General features: G+C 41.1%; 1 protein-coding gene across 1 annotated transcript in view; it reads left to right on the plus strand.

The window, feature by feature from the left end:
• Window positions 1-346: 346 nt before the first annotated feature.
• Window positions 347-24,438, plus strand: part of LOC117946459 (eukaryotic translation initiation factor 3 subunit E-A-like) — a 29,465-nt gene continuing 5,373 nt past the window's right edge. The window contains exons 1-10 of the mRNA XM_034874622.1: window positions 347-487; window positions 1,690-1,807; window positions 2,051-2,168; window positions 4,963-5,005; window positions 6,493-6,597; window positions 10,947-11,072; window positions 11,381-11,505; window positions 15,570-15,696; window positions 16,862-16,963; window positions 20,985-21,094. Coding sequence (XP_034730513.1) covers window positions 398-487; window positions 1,690-1,807; window positions 2,051-2,168; window positions 4,963-5,005; window positions 6,493-6,597; window positions 10,947-11,072; window positions 11,381-11,505; window positions 15,570-15,696; window positions 16,862-16,963; window positions 20,985-21,094 — 1,064 coding nt within the window. The 5' untranslated portion in view covers window positions 347-397. The remainder of the gene's footprint in view (window positions 488-1,689; window positions 1,808-2,050; window positions 2,169-4,962; window positions 5,006-6,492; window positions 6,598-10,946; window positions 11,073-11,380; window positions 11,506-15,569; window positions 15,697-16,861; window positions 16,964-20,984; window positions 21,095-24,438) is intronic.

Here is a 24,438-nt window from a genome sequence, read left to right on the forward strand (position 1 = left end):
AACAAATTTAAATTAAATTGAATTAAATTAAAATGCTGAAAACTGCAGCATACCTGGAACCAGAAATGATTTCAATTCGCCAATAGGAGAACTGAGTAAACAAAAATGACAGTATAAGTACAGTACAGTAAAGTATAAGCTGCATATTGTAAATAATAAATTTAAAAGGGAGATGTGCACAGTGATACAAGTCTATCTATCTATCTATCTATCTATCTATCTATCTATCTAGCTATCTATCTAGCTATCTATCTATCATACGTCATAACAGCCCTGTAAAATCAGCATCAGTCTTTTTTATGTATTTCACAGAGCCGTTGTTGAGAAGGTCGCTGATTGGTCAGTCTCTGGTTACACAGCTGCAACACACATCCGTTTCCCTTTCCCCGGAGCAAAAATGGCGGAATACGACCTCACCACCAAAATTGCCCACTTTTTAGACCGTCATCTCGTTTTTCCTCTGTTGGAGTTCCTGTCTGTCAAAGAGGTACTGAATATATTAACACATAAACATTTCGTTTACATTTTTTTGTCATTTGAAGAAACTAAATAGGGCAGTTGAGTCGTTTTAAAAGATGTGTGCGCCACGGAGTTGGTCACATTTTTTTGTAGCTGTGTAAAGTAGCCACATGTAACCGGTGTGTAGCCGGAAGTATAGCCTGTTTGCCTTCAGAATAAATGCGAAAAAAACACCTTTGCCGAAACGGAGCGAACGAAATTACAGAACAACTCTAAGCGAAACACCTTTGCCGAAACGGAGCGAACGAAATTACAGAACAACTCTCAAGCGATTAGAAATGTACTTTGTGATACATAACACTTACATATTACGAAAACATCACGATATGAATTAATATGCATTATAGCAAGCCGGCTTAAGATTTCGATTTATTTTTACTTTGAAAGTACAGAATCGGAAGTATCGCGTTGATTGTCGTTACCTTACACCGGTTTTTGTTGCCACGCGCTGTTTGAGCTTCAACGCCTTTCCTAAACTCAGATAACCTAGCGTTAGCTAGTAGCAAAGCGCTTTGTTGTAAGCAGGTTGTACACAGTTGTTTGTTGGTTCTCCCATACACGTAAGCACTCTTCAGGTCAGCGGTGTTGTCGCCCTGTAATTTATATATCCCTAACGTTAGTGAAAAATGAAACAGTAACAGCTGGCCTCTCTCGGGCCATGCTAACCACTGGGCTCTTGAAGAAGTGGTTCATTTTCAATACTATAAATACAATAGTATAGTCTATACCCAGGCAACTGTTGGGACACATCACTTGACAGTTGGCAAATATGTATTAATGCTCACAACTATTAGGGCCATCAGACATCTGCCTGGTTCGCTAAAAGTGACGCTAGCGTTGGCTAACTAACAGCTAGCTAGCTAACCTCTTGGTTGAATTAGAACACATCAGTTAGCTAGCTACTTTATCAGTTAGCTAGCTAGCTAATTTATCCGTTGACTCAAACAGATGTGTAGCTAGAGCTAGTTGGCTAGTAGTGAATATCGCTTTTGACACAAGTGAAGTTAAATGTTTTATAATAATTAGTAACACATGGACAACAGCCAGCATGCCATTCTGACTCGTTGGGGGTAGAGGGGGGAGGGTCTTTTGTAACTACCTGGTTAGATAATACTATTGTACAAAAACACTCCCTCACCTTTGTTTTAAATTATTGGCCCCTTTTCTCAGATTTACAATGAGCAGGAGCTGCTTCATGGAAAACTGGACCTCCTCAGTGACACAAACATGGTGGACTTCGCCATGGATGTTTACAGAAGCCTATTTTCTGAGAAGGAAATTCCCCATAGTAAGTGTTGTGTTTCTTGGTAGATACAGTCCCAATGCACATGTCTCATAACAATAACACCTAAAACCAAAGAAGATATTAATATTGCTGATAGAAATCATAAAGGGTTACTGCACTATACTACTCAGTCCATTCAGAATTTATTTAGCATTACACTTTGTTTCACAGTGTTTTCCGTGCTGAGGTGCTAACTAGTTATGAAGTTGCTGTAGCTAATGACTTTCTTTGTCCTCCCCATGTCAGCTTTAAGGGAGAAGAGGACCGAGGTTGTGGCCCAGCTGAAGCAGCTGCAGTCAGAGACAGAACCCATTGTGAAAATGTTTGAGGACCCAGAGACAACAAGGCAGATGCAGTCCACCAGGTAAAGCCTGTTCTATTCTAATCAAGTTGTATATTTCCTCTTTATTTAATCCTTATCCTAAAATAGATTATTTTATAAAAGGCATGATTAGTCTTTGTGGAATTTGTCTTACTTGCCACGTTTCTAGGTATTAGTCAAACCAGTGGACGGCACAGCAGCATTACAGAGGGATATTGTACAGTCTGTAGAGCTGCATTTTGAGTGAAACATTTATTGAGCCTTTTCAGGGCTTTTGTGAGCAAAGACAGACGTAAAAAAGAGACAGACGCTAGATGTTGTGGTTAACTTTATTAAGACGGTTTTGTCGTCTACAGTAATTAAAATAGTTTGGTCACATTCTGTCTTTATTCTTTCTTAGTTTCTTGGCTAGAGTGTGTACAGTTAATCAAAAGCATTTCCCACGTTCGTCTTTCTTACTGTTACATTGTTTTAGTTGGGCTGTATACATTTGTTTTTTTTAAGACACCGATTTGTAAGAACTGCTCTGAGATTTGAAGCCCGATAATAGCAACATTGATTTGGATGTCTGTTATTGTTAGTTGGCTGTCAGGACAAAGTCTGTTCAAAATCTTCCTTTTTGGATGAGGAGTCATGTGTCTGTCTTAAGTTATACATTATTTTTCTTCATACCATTGGATTTGTATAACAATAGGAAACTCATCTGGGGTTGATGAGGAATTCTCTCTGAAGCCAAATGACATGCAACAGTTTTATTCCACCATTATGTCCTACATTATGCTTGATGCAGTTGCGTGTCTTTAACATTATTTGTGCATTAAATGATCATCCAGGGCTGGAATTGAGAAATGGGTTGGTATTTTAACCCCAATGCCCTGTCCCTTGGCATTAATACACAGGGATCCACAAAGTACGTTTACAGGGTAATATAACCTAATGGTCTAAGTACTTTTATTGAACAGTTAGCTAATAATATGCCTTAGCAGGCTTTATTTGGACAACCACTGAAACCAGAAACAAAGCCTAGCTATTATAATAAATCAAGTTCGTACCATATGTATTCACAATCTGTCATTATAAGACACACACTGTGGATTAAGCTCACCATTATGGTGATGTATGATTTATGTTCTCATTTGTTTGGACTTGTTAAAGCAACGAATGCCACTTTTGGGTTTTAGAGTCAACATGCTGCCAATGCCTCCTTGACTTTTTCAGTGCAGAAGGTGGCAATGATCCTGTGCAGACATTTTTCATGAACAGATGCCACTTGTTGGACAGCCCAGCGGCTGACTTGCATCTTAATGTCATGACAAGTGCAAAGCAAAATATAAGATACTTTGTATCAATGTCACATTGTGCCCATTTGTGTCTGTGAAGAGCGATACATCATAGATTTAAAAATAAAAGATAAATAAATTGCCTTTTTGTACTGGGGTGGGTGCTGTGGCCTCAGGTAAATGGTCATGATATGTTCTAATATAATGCATAGCAGGCTCCACGCTGCAGGGATGTCACCCAGGAGCTTTTATAGACCATCTTTTGTTGGCCTAGAAGCACAGACAGCCTGTCCTGAAGCAATGACGAATCCTGCCCCAGCACAAATAAGATTCACTTAACACACACATGCCCGATGTGAGTCGAGTGCAGATTTGAGTCGTGCATGCTCAGATTTAAACGGTTTACGGTATAACATGTCATGTCATACTGAATTTGTGAAATTCATAAAATAAACTTTTCTCATTACACACAAGGACAGAAAATGGAAATCATTTCAGCTCAAAATGCCATTCAAGTGACATCTTTTGTTGTTTGATTGCTAGCTTGTAGCTAAGACTCAAATCTGCACTCAACTTACATCGGGGAGTGGCATCTACATCCACTAAATGCAGCCGATAGGACCGAGCTGTGACGGAGGTCTGTAGGGCTTAAACAACTAGCAATCGCTGCTCTGTAGCACAGAGCTCCTTTTCAACATTTTTTTCTTTTCTTTTACCGCTAGTTACTATGAAGGATATTTCCACAGGTATGCTACATTCATGAGACAATGGGATGTTAATGGACGTTAGCAACTGGTGAAAATAGGGGCAAGGTTATGCGACTAAAGTCAAAATGATTTGAACTTTTTGCGAGGAACAAGAAGTAAATTACCCAAATGTGTGAAAACAATGGTAGGGAAAACACTCAAACCAATTTATATTTCCACAAAATTGGCATGAATAATTATAAGTGTATGTGTGTACGTGTGTGAGAGAGAATCGATACAAAAGTTAAAACTTGTTTTGAACAATTTCTTTGTCGTGTGTGTGTGTGTGTGTGTGTGTGTGTGTGTGTGTGTGTGTGTGTGTGTGTGTGTGTGTGTGTGTGTGTGTGTGTGTGTGTGTGTGTGTGTGTGTGTGTGTGTGTGTGTGTGTGTGTGTGTGTGTGTGTGTGTGTGTGTGTGTGTGTGTGTGTGTGTGTGTGTGTGTGTGTGTGTGTGTGTGTGTGTGTGTGTGTGTGTGTGTGTGTGTGTGTGTGTGTGTGTGTGTGTGGAAATGTATTAGGCCATATTGCCTAGCCCAAAGGCTGTGCTGAGCAATCATTCCCTTTCCTCATCAGACGTCATTACTCCAACATGGCTAGCATAGATTTGTTATAGCCAAACCAAATGCAATAAACAGCCCATCACACTGTTTTAAAAGTGAAATGGTCTTTGTTTATGTACAGCTCTTGATTTAGACCAGAAGTGGAAAAATATACCTGAATAGGACTCCGAACACCAGGATGTCAGCCAAACGGCGGCTCAAGTTGAATGGCCTCTCACTGCAGGAACTGTCTTGCTTTCTTTTTTTTGCAGGGATGGACGAATGCTCTTTGAGTATTTGGCAGAAAAACATAACGTAAGTAGTCCTGATTTGCTGACATCTCACTTCTTCACTGCATTTCCCATGGCTCTTGTGTGAACCCATGGTTGTTCTAGAGGCAAAGTGGGAGGGGCAGGCCGAGCAGGGAAATCCAGAATTGCTTCCCAAAACCCTTAACTCATTTTCAGGGTTTGTATGGCTTGCACAAATTCTGCGTACATTTACATTCTGTGGTGAATTGTTAAGAATAAACGGAGTAGTTCAGGACTCGTGGATAGAGCCGCAAGAATGCCGGAGGTTCTAAATTTACCATGATGTTGGGCTTCTCACCCTCCCTTCCATCGGTCCCCTCCCGCTCCGGTATCCCGCTGACCTGCAGGCTGTCCTCAGTGCTCCTCCACACAGCCCAGGCTCATGGCTCCTCACTATGCTCTGGGAAAGGCTTGGGCTGCCCGGAGCACACGCTGTCTGTCGCAATTCTACTGAATCTTAGCGAATGTCCTGACGTCAGTGCACACTGCTGTGTGATACCGGACAGCAGTAAGGACAGTTAAATATAGGAAGACAAGTAGGCTTGAAATGATAGCCCTATAAATACAAATGCATTTCTTATTTAGTTCACATGACCACCACTTCTTGGCAGATTCGTCACAAAAGTTAAATATTATCTTGCCATTCATGGCAAAATACCACTGATATGCTCTAGCAGTGTTTACACTGTATCCATTTAACAGTGGTGTACCACCACAGCAGGAACAAATAGGTTACTGCTACAAATATATATGAAATTAAAGGTCCCATGGCATGAACATTTCATATTGAGTTTTTTTAAGATTAATATGCGTTCCCCCAGCCTACCTATGGTGCCCCATTGGCTAGAAATGGAAACAGGTGTAAACAGAGCCCTGGGTATCCGGCTCTGCCTTTTGAGAAACCAAAAGCTCAGATGGGTCGATTTGGAATCTTGCTCCTTATGACGTCATAAAGAGCAAGGCTACCTCCCCTTTCTATGCCTTGCCTGCCCAGAGAATTTGGCCCACCCAAGAGCGAGAGACATCATGGCTTTCAAATGTGCGAAGTGGCAGTTGGTCAAAGCCCCCCCCCCCCCCCCCCCCCCCCCCCCCCCCCCCCCCCCCCCCCCCCCCCCCCCCCCAGTCCCACAAGGCTGTAATTCTGCACCAAGGCTGAATTTTGGGAAAGAGACTTATAGAGACTTAGTTATGGTATTAGGGGTCCACTAAAGTCTATATAAAAGCATCCAGCGAGCACCATGTCTTGGGACTTTTAAAATGACATGTGCAATTAAGTTACAATGGTGAAAATGTATATGATGTAGCCCAGATTTTACAGAAGTAATATTTTTGTGAGGATTGGAACACCCTAAAGGCTGAAACACTGATAGATGACACAAAGCTGCATAAAATTACAGAGCAAAGACAACATTGATTTAAATATGTTTTTACCATGTTTATATTGTTTGACATGGTCTGACGATTCACATTTTTCTCGTTTTCCTCTTGAAGTTCCGCCAGGAGTACTTGGACACGCTGTACAGATATGCCAAGTTCCAATATGAGTGTGGAAACTACTCTGGTGCTGCAGAATACCTCTACTTCTTCCGTGTCTTGGTAAGTTTTCAGCGTTTTCCATTGACATTCAACAGCAGTTAACATTAATAGGGATGTTTACTGATAACTGTACGCCTTACCTAACATAACACACTGTCTGCAGTATTTTACTATCCCCATTTATATACTGGCTTTAGACATTTCTCTGACACATTAAAATTAAACCTCACATTATGTTTGCTAGATTGCTTTAATTCCTCAAAAGGCCAATGCTTGCCTAGGAGAGGAAGAGAACACTTAAAAGTAATTGAATGTGAAAAGCTTACGTCATTGCCTATTCAATTCCCTGCACGTCTTTTGTATTAGGGGGAGACTGCTGCTCTAAGTCTTGAGTAGGATCTTTTACTGGGCCAAGTGATCAGTGGTGGACTGCATAATCTGTCTGTAGTCTTCTCACGCAGGCAGCCTTAGTAGACAGCTTATTGATTTGAGTGCTGTGGCAAGAGAGTCCCTCATCACGACTTCTGAGCTTATGGTCTGCTTAAGTTATGCAAGGCATCGCTTAGTTAGCATCAAGAGGGTTACACTCATTTTGCAAGGTGTTTCAGTGAGGCTGCGCACTGATGATGTCTTCATTAAGCAGCTCTTTCTCAACTGAATTAGTAATAATGAGCTGGCTGGAAAGACACCAATTGTTCTACAATACAAAGAGTTAGGTTAAATGTTCAAGATAAATGTTTTAGAAAAATCATGATGTTTTAATTGTGTGAAAGTTGCACCTCATGAAGTCTTTTTTTGTTATATTGTTAAACAAGTGATTAAATTTACTGTTACGCTTATCTATACAGTAACTAAGAGGTCTGTATCCAGGGCGATTCCATCATTAGATATGCTAGCAACAGTGGCTGGGTGCCGTCAGTTGTTGCTAATCGTGCGTTGCATTTACCTCAGACGAAGGATCTGCGAGTCGACCGTGTTTAAATTAAAATGAGTTGGGGTTTGCTCCATCCAGGATAGCCATTGTTAGCAACACCAGTTGGTAACAACACGTTAAGCTGTTTTTTGTGTGCATATAAACAGCATAACATGTTGACCGACGTTGGACAGTACTTTGCGTAGGTTTAATGATCCACAAATAAGACAGAAGTGCTAATAAACTGTCGATTTGATTTCGAGGTCAGCTCGCTCGGTGTACTGTGAGGTTCTACTACTTTCCAACTTGGTACTTCAGAGGACGTTTTTCCAACTCGGGAATTCCGGCTTCCGAGTACAAATGAAACGCACATGACTCTAAAGCTGACTCCATCCCTTGTTGACCTAGATTAATGCTCCATTTAAATAAAAAAAAATAGGAAGTACTTTCAGCAGAAATTGTGCTCTATTTAGATTCATTTTGAAGGTATCTTGCGTCAAGTGTCAGTAAGTTCAACTTGACTGTATGTCTCGTAATTTCGAGTGGAACCAGCATGCGTTGTCCGTGGTTTCCAAGTGTCACTCACTTGTCCTCCTGCTTTTGTTTTTGTCTTTGGTTCAGCATTTAGCTTTGCGGTAAAGCAAGGAGTCATGCCAAAACCAGCCCTGAAAGACTGGGCAAGAATAAGATCAACATTTTGTCTATTCATTAGAGTACAAAACATTAGGACCAGCTTTTGTTCCTATTCTAATTGGCATTTGATACTGCACTGCCTGGCTTGTTGTCTTTTGGATGTCAGGGACTCTGGCTAGTCATCCTTACTCACTATGTTTGAGTGCCCCCTCCTAAAAAACCTGGCAGGGACTCTCTTAACCCAAAGCAGTTTGGTAGTTCATTTGATGGGGTTTTCACTGATCTGCTCCAATCTGTTGAAGGAAGAGTTGCATCCGAGACGAGATGACGTGTAATTCACCCAAGCTTTCCACTTACACTCCCAACCAAAAAAAGGCATTCAGAGAAGTCTTCAAAAGCTTGCATCGGATATGTCTGACTGTTCCAACAACAGTTGTTTATGGCTTTGCAACTCAGTCTAAATAAACCAAAATTGCCATAATTGAGGTATGCTGTTTGATTCCAGCACAGATTTTCTTTTCATTTCACCCCTCAAATTGTGATACCCCTCATTTTCAGTTCCAGGCAGATCAGGCTCTGTAACTAGATATCTGTTGCTTACTCCTTGACAATGCAAAAAGGCTTTTTAGAAGAGGAAAAGGTAGAAATGGATTTCATTAGTGAGAGCTTGTATACTGCTCTCCCCCTCCCCCTTTTTTTCTTGTTTTGTGGACCTCCCATCCTCACAGGCCCCTTGTCTGTTGCTCCCTCCCCCGTATGGGAGAGGTGAGGCTCCAGAAAGTCATTTAACGTGGGAAACCCAGTCAATTAAACGAAGGAAGCCAGCCTTGCAAAATCCATGCCTCAGGTCTTGTTACAGTGTGGCCTAGCCCGAAAAGAGCAACTTATTCATATCATCACTTAATGCAGGGATTGAATGTTAAGAATAAAGATTGAGTATCCCGACGGATCCCCAGCACAGTAAATTTATTGTTGCTGGTCAGCCAGCGAAAATGTGCCCATTTCTCAAACCAATGGAAACTTAAGGTAACTGCTGGAAAAACCCAGGTATTGAAACTTTTCTAGCGTGGCCACTAGTGAAAGCCAGACTGTGTGTGTAGAAAGCTGCCATAATGACCTGGAGGTCAGCCAAACGTAGCAGGCAGGGACTTCCAAGCGAGAAAAAAAAACAAAAAAACAAAACAAAACAAGACACTTTCAACTGATGAAACACTGACCTTTTACACTGGCAGTGGAGCAATTTTTTCTCTCGCTCTTACAATACGGATCTTTCTTTGGACTTCTCCACTTAAAAAAAAGAAAAAAAGAACATCATTCATAATGGACTTGAATTGTGCTCTGTGATCAAAGCTGCTCCTCTACTGAATGGATGGACACACCGTCTTACTGGGTTCTCCTTTGCGGGAATACTACAGGAGATTTTCCAAATATTTTCCCCTTACTACCACCGTCTCATATTCTAGCAGTTTGTTGACATGTTATCAGAGTGTGACTGTTCTCTTACAAGTCAAAAAAACCACAGCCTCTATAGCCGAATAATCTTACCAATTTGAGGGGTCCTAGCGGAAACATGTTCTTTTTTAGTGTTTCCTCTACTTGGACATCTGTCGTGTCTCACAGTCCACTTCAGCGGCTGTCCAACGGTGAACGGGGGTGTGTGGTTAGGATCTAAGTTTCTCCTGGTCGCTCAGCAGACACCCACCCTGACTTCCTGCTTGACTCATGTCATTGCGTCTGGTGTTTGGTGTTATCGTGGACTACTGTGGCACAGAGTTTCCCATAAGCCCTCGGGTGTAGTCCAATGTCCACTACAGAGTGATTGCCTTGCTGAGCTTCAGAGGCATTCTCAACCTGTGTTTCATTACCCGATTCTTTTTTGTTTGTCTAAGTCCGTTCTGGAAATCAGAAACAGTAGTCTTCGTTTTTGAGAGTGATTATCCTAACAAAGATGTTTTGTTAGCGTCAGTTCATATTTCAGCCTAATTACCTTGTGAAAACGAAAGAGTTGTCCAGAGTTACCGAAGGTAATGGATGGGGACTGTTGCAGTAATCGTTGACTGAAGTGGAGTTTACAAAACAAATCTCACTGGAAACATGTGCTCACATTTAATTTACATCAGGCACTATTGTTTGGCAGGTTAGTTAGTCATCTTTATAGTAATTATAGTGATACATATTATTTGGCCAATAAGAAACAAAATATTAAATGACTAATGCCCATCACAAGGTACCCAATCCAATGTGGTTTCTACAAATTATCTTTTTTTTTTAATGTTTTTTTGTGGGGCTTCTCCCTTTTATTCGATAAACAGGCAAAGGGGGGGAGGGAGCCATTAATTAGGTTTCACCCTAGTGCTGTTATACAGTCAATGATAGGATCCTATCATGCAGGCATTGACTCTGTCTGTCATGCTGATACGCCGTTTGATTTTCCGGACCTTCAGCATTACCCTGTTACCTAAACTCTAGAGCAACCAGACAGCATAGTGACATGCATGCTATAAATATGCCTTTACCCTGTGTAGTAATCTAGCGTCAAACTGCAATGCAGTGGTTCTAGTATCTAAAATGCAGCAAATTTAGTTTTATTAAAATCTAATCAGCCTTTCACGGGTCATTTCTCATTTACTGTCTAGTTCAATTTGAAGATGAAGTAATTAAATCCATTAATCCACCGTAAATAAGAAAAGTGACTGCACCGTGCAGCAGTGACGTTGAAGCCAAGCAAGTAGTGGCAAGCTCAAGCCCAGTCTCACTGGGCATGTTCGCCAACCCATAAGTAAAATGTGCACACCAAAGAATATATGTATGTTACAGTAATCGGAGCTTCAGGTTTTAACAGTGCACCATGTCTGTTCCCAAGGTCCCATCTACAGACAGGAATGCCCTGAACTCGCTGTGGGGCAAGCTGGCCTCTGAGATCCTGATGCAGAACTGGGAGGCTGCCATGGAGGACCTCACCCGCCTGAGAGAGACTATCGATAACAACGTAAATGCCCCACTTCTCAGAATTTGATACCACATTTAGATTCACTTACATGGACTCTCATATTGACATTTCACATTCACCAGAGCTCTGCTGTAGCATCTTCCTCCTTACCCACACACACGCTCATCCGACTTCTCAAGATCCTGCATTTGAGTACGAAGTGGTTGCATGTTTGATTGATGGTCATTGAAGATGCCAGAACACTTAAATAAATTTTTATTTTTTTAAATAGGAAAGCTTTTATATGACTTGCAATAACCTATTAATTATTAAAATGGGATTTTTGGTCTGTCTCTTTGTCTGTCCAGTCTGTCACCTCCCCTCTGCAGTCTCTCCAGCAGAGGACATGGCTCATTCACTGGTCTCTTTTTGTCTTCTTCAACCACCCCAAGGGCAGAGACAATATCATTGAGCTCTTTCTGTATCAGCCACAGTAAGTAACATTTATAGTTTATTATTTTATTTAGTTTCTTTTTAACCCCCGCTTTTACATCCAGGAAATTTGCAAAACATTGGCAAGACTACCAGGAAGTTGTGAAGACAGGATCCGATTACACAAAATAAAGACAACAGGAAAGGCAAAGGCAAAGAGAAACTATCCAGTGAGTTCTCTGGGTGAAAATGCCTAATTGATTGCCAGAGGAAAATTGAAGCAGATGGGCTACAGCGGCAGAAGACCACATTTGGTGCCACTCGTGTCAGCTAATACCAGGAAACTGAGACTGCAACTGGCACGGGCTTTTGAGAATTTGACAGAAATTTGGAAAAATGTTGCCTGGTTTGATGAGTCTTGATTTCTGTTGCGGCAAGTTGATGGTAGGGTCAGAATTTGGCGTAAACATGAAAGCATGACTCCATACTGCCTTGTGAAGTTGGTGGTGGTTGTGTTTTAATGTGGAGGATATTTTCTTGGCATATTTGGTCCTTTTATAGCAATTGAGCATTGTTTAAATGGAGTATGGTAAGTTACCATATCCATCCCTTTATGACCACAGCCACACCCATCTTCTAATGGCTACTTCCAGCAGGATAACGCGCCGTGTCACAGAGCTCAAATCTTCTCAACCTGGTTTCTTGAACATGACAATGACCTCCACAGTCACCAGATCTCAATCCAATGGATTGTGTGGTGGAACGGGAGATTTGCATCATGGATTGTGCAGCCAACAAATCTGCTGCATCTGCGTGATATCATGTCAATATGGACCAAAATCTCATAGGAATGTTCTCTGCACTTTGTTGTCTCTATGCCGCAAAGAATTAAGGCCGTTCTGAAGAGACAGAACGGCCTTAATTCTAGTACTAGCAAGCTTGCATAACTAAGTGGCTGGCCAGTGAATGTGAGTACAGTTTTTAGTGTGTAGTTCATCTTTAACTACTTTAACTTTCTTCTAGAGCTGCACCTATTGATTATTTTAATAGAGTATTCTATCTATTACTCCATTGATTATTGGGTAAGACATACTTCTGTTTTATTGAAGAGCAATAAAATACAATAGTTTGATTACATTTTTGTATATAAACATTGCCGTAAGTTATGCGCCTTAACTTTGAGAACTACAAGTTTCAACCTGAGACTGATCTGTATATGGGCCTAGACGTGTATATAAATTACACTTAACCTAGTTATTTGGATAATTGATTACAACGTCACACAGCTCTGTAACACTTACGCTTGTTATGTTGATCAGCTGTTTCTCAGTGGAGAGACTGAGAGAGAGTGGTGCGCTCAACAATCAGCTGTTTTTTCTGAATGGAACAGTCTGTTGATCAGATTGTGGTCATCTCTACGTTTTTCTTTTCTTTGGTTTTGGTAGTTGTTGTGTTTGGTGAAGTTTCATCGTCCATACGACTGTGATTTACTTTAGTCGGGTCCGCTTCTTAGAATGGATGATTAAGGAAGACTCCTTGTTTCTGTTGAGATGCTGAAGCATTGACGTAATGCTATTTTTGTGGGAAGCTAGTTTGATTTTGCAGTAGACACACTGTACAGAGTTTTTGTTTTAATTTCGTTTGAATTGACCCAAACTGTGGACACTTTCTATCATTTCCTCTGTCTTTTCTGTTAGCCCATCACTATTTACGCTTTTTCTTCACTGTGTAATCTGTCTTCATGGCATGTGTCGCCAGCAGCGTCAGCCCGGTGTGCGACAGTCGTAATCAAACGTGCGCAATCACCCTGAGCAATGCGGTAGTAACATTGATTAAACAACACTTTGAGGCAAATCATTTTGCATCGAGAATTTTTAGTAATCATATTATTCAAGTTACTCAAAGAACGGTTTTAGCCTTACGTTCTTCGGCCCAGCAGCAGCGGTGACCATGAAAGCTGTGCGCCACAAAGTTCGGTCCTGCTCTCACATTCTAAACTCATCCCACAGGAGTCTGCAGACATGGAAAAGACCATAGAGTAATTTGGCAGAGTTTTTTTGGTAACTTCAATAAAAAGCTGCCAAGTTATACTTCCGAGAGACTGTACAGCAACTTGGAGCCTCTGTGTATTTTGATGGTGGTTGTTCAGTTGCGCTGCAGTGTGTGTGTGTGTGTGTGTGTGTGTGTGTGTGTGTGGTTTTATTTTATCTTTGTTTTATTCCGTGGGTTCATATTAAAGTATATTGTATTGAAAATTGTGTTGTAGCTCAACTGTAATTCTTGATCCTAAGAGGATTTGGAGAAAAGCTCAGTCATTTTACAACAAACTTGATTTAGAGAAAACCATTTGCTTGAATAACACATTTTTGGGTGGTGGGCTTCTTCATGAACCCCGCTGGTATTTTTAAAGTGGTTTCAGAAGTGTGTTTTTTGTGTGGTCTGTTTACTCTCCAAGTCGAGAACGAAGCCATGTGTATCGCAGATAGGAAACTTTATACACTGTTAAAATTTGCACACCACCTATTTTGATGTCTTTGCTCCCTCCCCCTGTTCTGATTGCAGGCTTGTATAATTGTACACATGATTGGGCTTCACAGACAGTATGACAGGCGACCACAACACAGCACACTGAAATGTCTGGTTCCCTGAATTTTACTCAGTTTTTAATTTTATTGTGGATGATTAAGGAGGCCTGCCCAATAATTACTCATGAAAAGCTCACCCAACCATCTGTGTGGACAAACTGAGGTAGTTGTGTGTGCTTTGCATTTTCACAGTCGAGAAACCTCATGTTTTCCCCGCTGAGGCTTGGCTCTGGTTTCCCCATCTTTCGACCAGTACTTCCTTTGGCTGAAGTTGGTGACCAGTGGCTGGCCTTCAGCTCCACACATGACCTCCCTTACCCCTGCAGTCAGCAGATGTTGGTCCAAAGCCTTGTTTGTGTACTACTGACTTCAGGAGAAACCATGCCCAGTAACTAAGTATTATACAGGTGCAAACTGGGCAACTACTACAGTAATACTGCAGTCCCAAGTCACCTTGTTACCTGGTCCATCTTCTGTGTTTTCCCACAGCCCCCTCCTTTTAAACTGAAGAAATTCGAACTCGTACTTGATTCCTTGGCTCCATGCCTCAGTAGCATCTTCAGCAAACCAGTGCAGTGACGCTTGTTACCTCAAAAGTCAAAGGAAAAAAAAACAGATGAACTCCCCTAAGTAAGTAGGATGAATTCTCCCCCCGATATGGTACAGTGACTCATGCAAGATTGCTTGCTATTGGAGCCCCCCCTAGAGAGTGAGTAGGTGTAAGTTAATCAGGAACACAGTGTGGAGGGTTGCGGTCTTCCACGGGAGTCAAGCAACTACAAAGGGAGGGAGGGAGAGAGCCCTCCTTAAACCAGAATGACGGTGGCTTTGCCAAGCAGCCCACTGCTGTTTTTAGACTCCCCATCACTCCTGCCACAGGTCCCCTGTCCCTTTAATTGTGTTAGCGAATTAAACTGTTGTCGGCACTCTTTCTCTGAACACCATGTGTTCCTCTGGCTTAGCTATAGGAGACCTGAAGCGGCCCACTCCACTTCCTCTTTTCAGATTTAATTTAGTCAATTTAGGGTTGAGTGGAGGGTGAAGTTCAAAGATGGATATTTAGACACCGATAAGAAGTTTTGGTGATACAGTTAAGTTTATGTGCGTGTGACATGTTGTTTTTACAGAACACTGTCTCTAGAGTTGGTGTGGGATTAGAATCGGCCTGTAACAGCGTTCTTTTTTTGTGTTCAGCCCTTAGCCAGTTGACCTGTGGTTGAAACATCAGTCCCTGATGGATTGGGTTTCAGCTACTGGGCAGGTCCCTGCTCACTGATCTATATCTTCTTGCCAGGGTTTCCTTTCCTCCTCCCTCTCACAGGACACTAATGAAAGAGACGGCTTAAAGCTGGGACCCATGTCCAGAAGTGAGGGTCCTGTTAGGACAAATATCTGTTTTAGCAGCCAAGGCTTTGTCTCTGTTCTAAATGCCAGGAGTCCAATAGGCAGCCAAAATGTTATAGTATGTGTCCTTTTTAAAGATCATGTCTTTGCTTATATCAGTCTGATAAGTGATTACCTTTATCCTCCCTCATTCCAGATACCTCAATGCTATCCAGACTATGTGCCCACACATCTTGCGTTACCTAACCACAGCCATCATTACAAACAAGGATGTCCGCAAGCGTCGGCAAGTCCTGAAGGATTTGGTGAAAGTCATTCAGCAGGTACCACACTCTTTATTTTCTACCTTTTGGTATTTACCAAGCACACAGAGTTAGCAGGTCATTGTTTGCAGGCCACACAGGCTTCGGATGATGAATAACTGACCATGTAAACACAATAGCATTGCTAGCACTTGCATATGAGTCTGGGACCAAGCTGGAAAAGCCTTGAGCCCATTACTTCGGTGAATGTAACGGAGTTGACCGACTGTAGTGTACCGGTGCCTTCTCCACCACTGACAGTAACTACTTCACTGATCTAAGCACTGTCTTGGTGGGTTGTTGGTAATCGCTAAAACGGTCCCAGTGCTCTCTACTGTGTGGCCTCAAGTCAGGTTGGGTCTCTTTCTCTCTCTTAAGCATGATTTGGAACTGCTCGGTTCAGAATGGGTTTTCACTCGAGCCCTTGTAGTTAAATGAATTACACAAATAAATTAATTTAATAATAATACATGTAATTTAACTATTGTGCCCAGCAGGTGGTTATTTTTGACTACATAGTCATTATTGTCACAGTCTTAAACCGAACTAGGATTTATGTTTTTCTTTCTGAATGTATATACACTACCGGTCAAAAGTTTGGGGTCACTTAGAAATTTCCATTACACTCGGTTATGGACAGAATACCAGCTGAGATCACTTGCGTTGTTTTTTTGTTGTTTTTTTAAACCAGGGCAGACATTTTAAGATTACATTATCTGCTTACATAATTACAAAAGGGTTCTCAAATGTTTTGTTGGTGTTTTAGTTTTTTTTTATATAAATGATGTCAGATTGGTAAACAGAATGTTTCTTTTGAACATTGGATAAATGGTTGCTGATTATGCGCAATGTTGATATTGCATTAAAGATTAGCCACCCACCCAGATCAGCTGGTATTCTGTCTATAATGGAGTGGTCTGGAAATCTGTAAGTAATTCCCAAACTTCTGACTGGTAGTTTATACTATTAGTGATTTGATTGAAAAGTAAAAACATGACTCACATGAACATTTCATGATGTTTATGTCCAATTATGTTATAATTACATAAAATGATGTCTGCTTGGTTATATTTATTTTAACAGCAAACATTACTTCATAAAAAAATGTAAGCCATATCAGCTTTGATTTAAAGTCATAAAGATGTATTTGGACATAATTGATCTTATCATGGTCAATTTCTTTCAGGAATCTTACACCTACAAAGATCCAATTACAGAGTTTGTGGAGTGCCTGTACGTGAACTTTGACTTTGACAGTGCTCAGAAGAAACTCCGGGAGTGTGAGTCGGTGAGTAACCACTTCATTAACGTGACGTTCATTCCAACCTTATGTTCCCAAACTATGAGACACAGTTGGTCTTGGTTTATCTCGATGAGCAAACAGAAGTCTTCTGAGGACCTCAGATTTGCAAGTCAGACTCCTGAACTTTCACACAGAGCATCGTAGTAAACATGGTCAGTAATCATATGATCTCTGTCTGACCTTCAGGCTGATCACACAGCGGTTCTATTTGCTGCACGTCTGCGTGGGTCCAGATCAGACAGAATAGTGATAGTCTGTGCCTTGTACTGTCGGATCTAGAGGTCCTCTTGGACACTGTATGACTCAGGCTTCAGTCAGATTTTACTATGGCCTGTAATTGACCTATCAGGCTAGTAGTTAACAGTAAAAGCTTTATAAGCAGAAGTCTCCGTAGAGGCGTGCAGACACTCGTTTAAAGTGGGGGATCTGTCATAGCACCGCCATTTAGAGCATTTATGTCAATTTTGGTTTGTAATGGCTAAATGTAACTGTAGCCCTTGATATGAGATATGAGTCGTATACTAAAAAAATCCTCTTTGTTTGTTGACTACTAAGCTGAACACATCGATGTTATTTGATGATTTAAAGTGACCTCAAATTAGGTGATATTTACAGCTCAGTGGGAACAAAAAGTAGGACAAACCTGTTTTCTTTAACCTATTTGATAATTTTGCATATCTCTACTTAAAAATGTTTGTGTCCCCAAACTGTTCTGAAAAAAACGTGCTGATGTATAATTCACATTCTCCATAGAACTTCAGAGAGCATCCACAAGTTACTTTGTAATAATTTGCTTGACAAACTAACCGCCCTTACAGTACATGCATACTGACAAGTTTTGTAAAGTTTATTTTATTGATGTCCCAGTATAATGTAGAAATACAATTCAACATCACCACAAATTGCAACCTTAAAGTTCAATCTACACATTCACCAAAAGAAGAAGCTGAACGTCATATTCTTCAAAAGGTAGTATTTATGCCAGGACTTGTGTATTAGACTGCAGTAGTTCTAGGTCGGTGTACCTAATAACCTTGTGTACATTACTGTAAATGAAGGAGCAAAAATATTACGACACCTTAAAATACAATGCAGTTCACACACTGAAAATAACCAGCTGTTGAATTAATATATATATCGCTCTAATGCAGTTTTAAAGATGATTAAAAAGTAATGTTTTTTTCTGTCAATCAAAAAATGGGTGGAAACCAGGAACATGAAACCATTAGACAATGTGAAGATACATCTTTTGTTTAGAAGGTCAGCTTCGTTTCAATGTATGGGCCGGGATGCCAGTACAAGTTACAGTCTTGTTTCATCTTTAAGGAATTTCTTCTTGCTTTTTGGTGTATGTCTTAGCCTTTATGAAATGCTGCCACCATGGTTTGAGATATCACAATGGAAGTGTTAGATTTCCATTCATTTCGATATAGCGGGTGGACACTAACAGGAATGACTATACAACAGAATAATATAGGAAATGGGGGGGGGGGGGGAATCGTGTACATCCACTGGAATTTAAAACCTCAGCACGAGTAAAGATGGTGGAAGGCAGCCACAGCAGTGTTTGGTGAGCAAAAAAGGCAAAAACAACTCTGTTGTCTCGGAAAAGTTAATGTTAGCTAACCCTGCAGTCTTTTCTAGATTTTTAGTCTGATCCAAAGACTCTTTCTGTGTGATAAAGAACACTAAAAGATTTTACCCTGGACACTATCCATTGTATCCAAAGATTGAGTAATCGTGATTTCAATATTGACCAAAATAATCGTGATTGTTATTTTTTCCATAATTGAGCAGCCCTTGTACACTCTGTAATTTGGTTTTCCCAACGGACTTGATCATTTGGACCTGCAGAGGAATAAAAGTCAAAACTCTGGGCTATTTGGCTCCTTTTTCATCTTTTGCTTTTGACGATAAACTTTCAAAATGAAAAACATCTGGCCTGATCAAATTGCTCCTTCCCAAGAGTAAATGTTTTTAAATCATGTCAGCACTTTACTGCCGGTTCCGTTTCTTTTTAGTTTTTTAGCTTATACAAGGAATCTTTAGCGTCCCAAAATCACTATTTTGCAAATAATGAAGTTATAACCAAACTCAAGATTTGTTTTTACTTTGTTATACCCTGTTCATGGTCAGAATAAATCCAAAGCATGTATGTTTCAAGAGAACATTTGATATTTCCCATGCACAGGCCTCCAGGGGCATCTCCAAATTATGCCTTGTACCATCAACAATATTAGAGATGTATCATATTTCAGCTCAGACACAACACACGCTCAATCACCAACCTTGTTAGACACATGCTCACACTAATGGCCTAATGGGGTGCTGTTTACAGAGACTACTGTCGTTGACTTCCATGCTCAAAGTCCAACTACCTCTTAAGTCAGAGCCCAAGGTATTCCAGGTGCGTTTAACACTGGCCTACCTGTCAGTCTTTTTTTTCTGCAGAAATTCCCACGCAAACCTTTAAAAAGCTCCTTATTTCCGATGTTAAGCGATGTTTCACAGACTGTGGAGTGATTGGCGTAACTGGATACCCCATTGGGATGGGCTCTTGTCTTGATGAGCATTTGTATTGCATCAATTTTGAGCCATTGAGAAGAGTGGCACCATGTATTAACTGATTGCTGTAATAGCAAGATATGGGTATTGTTTTCATCTCTCCTGTCTTTGGTTCACTGTGCCCTGTATAATAGTTTGAGCCAAGTGCTTTTGAATGGCTTAGCTTGGTTTAAATTGTCCTGTTCAGGCTGTACAGGTTTTGTTTTTTTCCTTTCCCATTCCAGCCAAATCTAGAATCACTGTCAGATGTTAGATGCTTGCATGTCAAAGAATGAGTATATGCCTACCTATATTCAAGTCTTCAGATTGTGCATAATAGGGCTCTTCAAGCCCCTTTCACAATTTGTTTAAGCTTTGTTGTCCGAATCCCAGATGACAGCAATTAGGGCACTTAACTGTTCAAAGTTTATCAGCCTTAGATAAGCGTTGTCATAGCTGAAATGTGCGTTTCCTGATAGTGCCATGTAGTTGGGAATTATTCAAGTAAAACTCTGGTCAGATAGCAGCTTTCTAAGCCTGAGCAGACCCAGAGCTGGCAATTCTTTGAGAACTTTTGAAGATGGAGCTATGTGATGTGAAATAGCGCTCAATGGAGAGTTGGAATGCAGCAAGCACTGAGAAATGGGAGCATTTCACACAGTGGTACCTCTGGGGCCATAGCTGGGTCATGAACATTTACAGTAGATGAATTGGCCATATGCAGACTTGTCACAGAGTCCAAGCATAGCTGTATTTCTTACTATAACAAGCCACAGGTGATACAGTATATAGACAGCTGAAAAGACGTGCTCTCATCTGTAAGTTTATTTGGACTGGTGGTGCTACAGTTGTCGGATAAGCGTAGCCGTGAAATTTGGCGATCCTGCACAGTGGAGTTGACACTGAACCACCAGACCACATGACTGGTGATAAGTCACAGACAATGTGGATATCTTTGGGGTTGTTAGCTCTGTTCTTAATATGTTGTCTCATGTGGTGATGGTAGTATTTGATTGTCTGTGGTTGATTTCAAGTGTGTTGCAGGGCCTTAGATTAGTACCTAATACATCAGACTTTCCTATTTAAAACCAACCTTTTCAAAATGTAGCCAGGATGGTCCTTCCCTGTTTACTTTGACCATTTATTAAAAATGAATTGGATTATGGGTTTAGTGAATAGAATTGGTCATTAATTGAATAAGACGTGAATTCCTAGCAGCAGACCAATTGAAACGTGTAATGCTACACTCATGACTCTCCATTGCTGTTCAATCTGAAGGTTCCAGCTCGATTGTCCTAATGAGTCTAAGAAAAGCTCTGACTTATGTATTGAACTTTTTCGCCTCACTTGAACCTTAAACTGTTGGAAGAGAAACTTTGATCTAGCCTTATGAACAGACAGAAATAACTCTTTGTCTGGTATTTCCGCTGCTCTTATGTAACATTTTGTTTCTGTCTCTTAGGTTCTTGTGAATGACTTCTTCCTGGTTGCTTGCCTGGAGGACTTTATTGAGAATGCCCGCCTCTTCATCTTTGAGACCTTCTGCAGAATTCACCAGTGCATTAGCATCAGGTCAGTCATGCAGTACAATCCAAACCAGGTGAAACTAAGATTTGCGAGTAGAACTTACGATTTTTGGTGATGGTCAAAGGAAACACTACAGTCGTCTCCACATATTGGACCATGTCGCACAGCGGGATTCAGACAAACAAAAAATCCTACAAGACTAACAGGAAGTCCTATTTGCTATCACTAGACTTCGTTGGCACTCAGTAAACAGAAGTAAGAACGTGGGCTTTGTGATTAGTGGAATTTTCCTCACAGGTAAGTGTTTATTGCCCCGTCCAAACACTGAAATTCTGACCCCACACATCTTGAGGAATAACTGTTGTGAGGTTTAACTGTTCCCGGGTCTCCACCGGTTGCTCTGCTTGCTAAACTTTTAAGACCACCTGTCCGAGGCCAGTTTGTAGACTGGGTTCTCCCAGGGAGTGGATCGCAGTTTAGATTGCTTTCAGCTCCTTTTCTATGGGGGAATGGGGGCCAAAGGGGTTTGTAGTTCAAAATCCAGTCTAGTTACATTTTATAATAAAATTGACCTTGGATACCTCCCCAAAACCAGGAAATTTACTCAGTACATTATTATAGTGTATATTTTGCGGATAGAGAGAAAAAAAGATTATGGTAATTGCCTGCAATTAAGAGAGATTATAGGACTTGGCTGCCTCTTTACATCAGTTTTAGAGAGCGACGAAGATAAAGACAGAGCGTCCACCCTTCTCAGCCAGTAATCCTCTTTATGTAACAGTGGATCAGTACTTGTTGCTGCATCTGATTTCTGATATTAGGTAATGCATATGTGGTGATTTTATTGTTGTTGTTTTGTGGTGTATCCTCACCTATTTCCGGTGCAACTTTAGCACTGGTTTCAGCGGGTTATATTCATAGTATGACTCTCAGGCGTAATGTGACTGCTGACGATTCGAAGGAAGGTCTGCATTTCAAATATGGTCCATAAACATATGATGCTCAGTGGAAAGAGGGAATGAATTACTTCTGTTGACACGAAAATGATTACATTGACTGTTATATAGAGCCGGGGAGGTCTGTAGTCAAGGTTGAACCGTGGAACATGATCGGGCCCCGTCGAAATCTCCAGTTGCAGATTGTCTGGAATTGATTAGGAGTACTGGTTCTTTTTGGCAGACTTACTGCAATTGGATCCATTTACTTGTTAAGGACCACAAAGGTTAGTGGTAACACTGAAAGAGGAAGTTATTTTTCTACTTTCAACTTTTTTTCTGTGTCTTGTGCTCTTGTTTGAGTTTTCTAAAGCAGGGATTTCTGTTTATTTTTGGTGGTGTTATGACGATGGACAGGACATGTCTATTTTTGAAAGACACCCAAATTCCAAGTCATTAGTCCTCTACCCAGAAGCCCTCTGCACCCAAGCGTGGACTCAAATGAATTTGATGGCTGTTTTTTAATGAGGACATTTTTACAGCCGTTGGCCATGATGGTTTCACAGATATTTAGCTCGCCTTTTGCCCACAGCTCGGGAGACCAAAGTAGACCAGAAGTTGGCGTAATTGAGTTATTTTATGCAATAAAGGCTTATGTAAAATGTACTATAGGCAGTGAAAATGTGATTCAGCCTGCAGTTGTAATTGCATACACACACACATCCTTTTTGTCTAGACTTTTCAGTGTCCCGAGTGTGTGTTTCCAATTTAGCTTTGTTTTCCTTGTATGATTTACAGGGTTTATTTCCTTAGTCCTTCCATGATAGTTTCAGTGGCGGGACCCGGCTTTGACCTCAAATGCACACTTGTCCTTTGACATTTTGAGTTAATGCTTCAGACCCAAGCCTCCCCCCACCCTCCATCAATAGATTGTATTTTTACACAACAGCTCACTGGTAGTTGGACGCAGTGACTTGTGTATTTGGAGGAAACACTGAAGATCTTTCCACCTTACAATTGAGTCATTAAAACGACCACACAATCATTTCGGTTTCCCTGAAAAATCAATTTTAACCCCAAGCTAAAAGCGAGGTTGCTCCAAACGGCTTGGATTCTCCCAAACACTATCATATGTTAGTGCTTAACAATGCATTAATTTTAGGCCAGCCATGTTAAGAAGGGGGCTATTTTGAGAAGGATCTTCCTCTCTTCTCTAACAGAGTTAAACCTTAGTGCCTGACCCCTCTCTTCAAGTGTGAGGTGGGTATTGAGACCCAAAGGAGTCCACTAGCCTGAAGTCGAAAGCTCAGGAGCCAGAGTGAGTAAGGGGTCGAAATGAAAGTGATCTCCCCTCTCCCCCAAGGAATAGGATCATGGTTGTGTAAAACAAAACCAGTGATGGAGGCAGTCTGCTTGGCTTAAGGGCCAAAGGATGTCAATAGTGTAGGTTGTTTAAGTCCGTCCCTGCTGCCTCCCACATCTTACTTTCACCCTAAGGTTTAAGTTTGGGGTAGCAGTTGTACACCTCTCAGAGAGACAATGAGATAAAGTAACCCTCCTCTGAAATACAAATGTCCTTCCTGGGAGGAAAACATTGCCAGACTTTCTTTTTTAAATTAGATTAGAGGACTTTGGCTGGTACAGGCCAAGGCCCTGGGCCCTTTGGGGCAATCTGTGTTCCTGTGTTGTTCTGCACGGATCACGTTTGGAGGGGTTAAGGGTTAGCTTAACTCCCCGGTGAGGAAACCAGACCATGTTTGTTTTGATCGTCATATTTGACCTGGACTTGACTGACATGTGCCCCCACTTTACTGAGTTGCCAAACAAAACACCCAGTACCCCTGCACAGCAATCACTTAATCACACGGGTAAAATGGGAACCAATAACACATTTCATTCAAATTTGATTACTTGATTGTTAGGTAAATAAGTAAAGGTATTTACAATTGTTTTTGTAGTTTTGCGTACGCGTGTGTGCTCGCTCGCGTGTGTGTAAAAGCTTGTATCAAAATGTTGTGTTGATTAAGCTATTAATATGAGCAATTGGGGCTGCACGATAATGGCCAAAATGATCATTATGAACGGGTCCAGCACGGGTTGAATGGCGGATACACACGTTGTGTGAATGAAACGTCTGTATCTTCACTGCGCTGCATTTTTATGAACTATGAGATTCTGGCCATGTGTCACATCTCTGGCCCAGGTCCTGGTCCTGGTCCAGCACCTCCGTCTCACACGCTGGTACTCTACCAACTGAAGTTAATTGCATTCAATAACTTCTTCTGTGTTCTTTGCCATGGCCGCCGCGATAGCAGAGTTACCCGCGGAAACCCATCATATTTAACAATATACAGCTGTGTTAATAAAAAATTAAAACTGTTGACAAATGTCAGAAGTGTGGACCGGCGGCGCTGTGTGGCTGGGTGTGGAGAGAAAGTCGAGAGAGAGTAGAGG

The sequence above is a fragment of the Etheostoma cragini genome, chromosome 6 (genome assembly GCF_013103735.1).
Source record: "Etheostoma cragini isolate CJK2018 chromosome 6, CSU_Ecrag_1.0, whole genome shotgun sequence".
Classification (NCBI taxonomy): Eukaryota; Metazoa; Chordata; class Actinopteri; order Perciformes; family Percidae; genus Etheostoma; species Etheostoma cragini.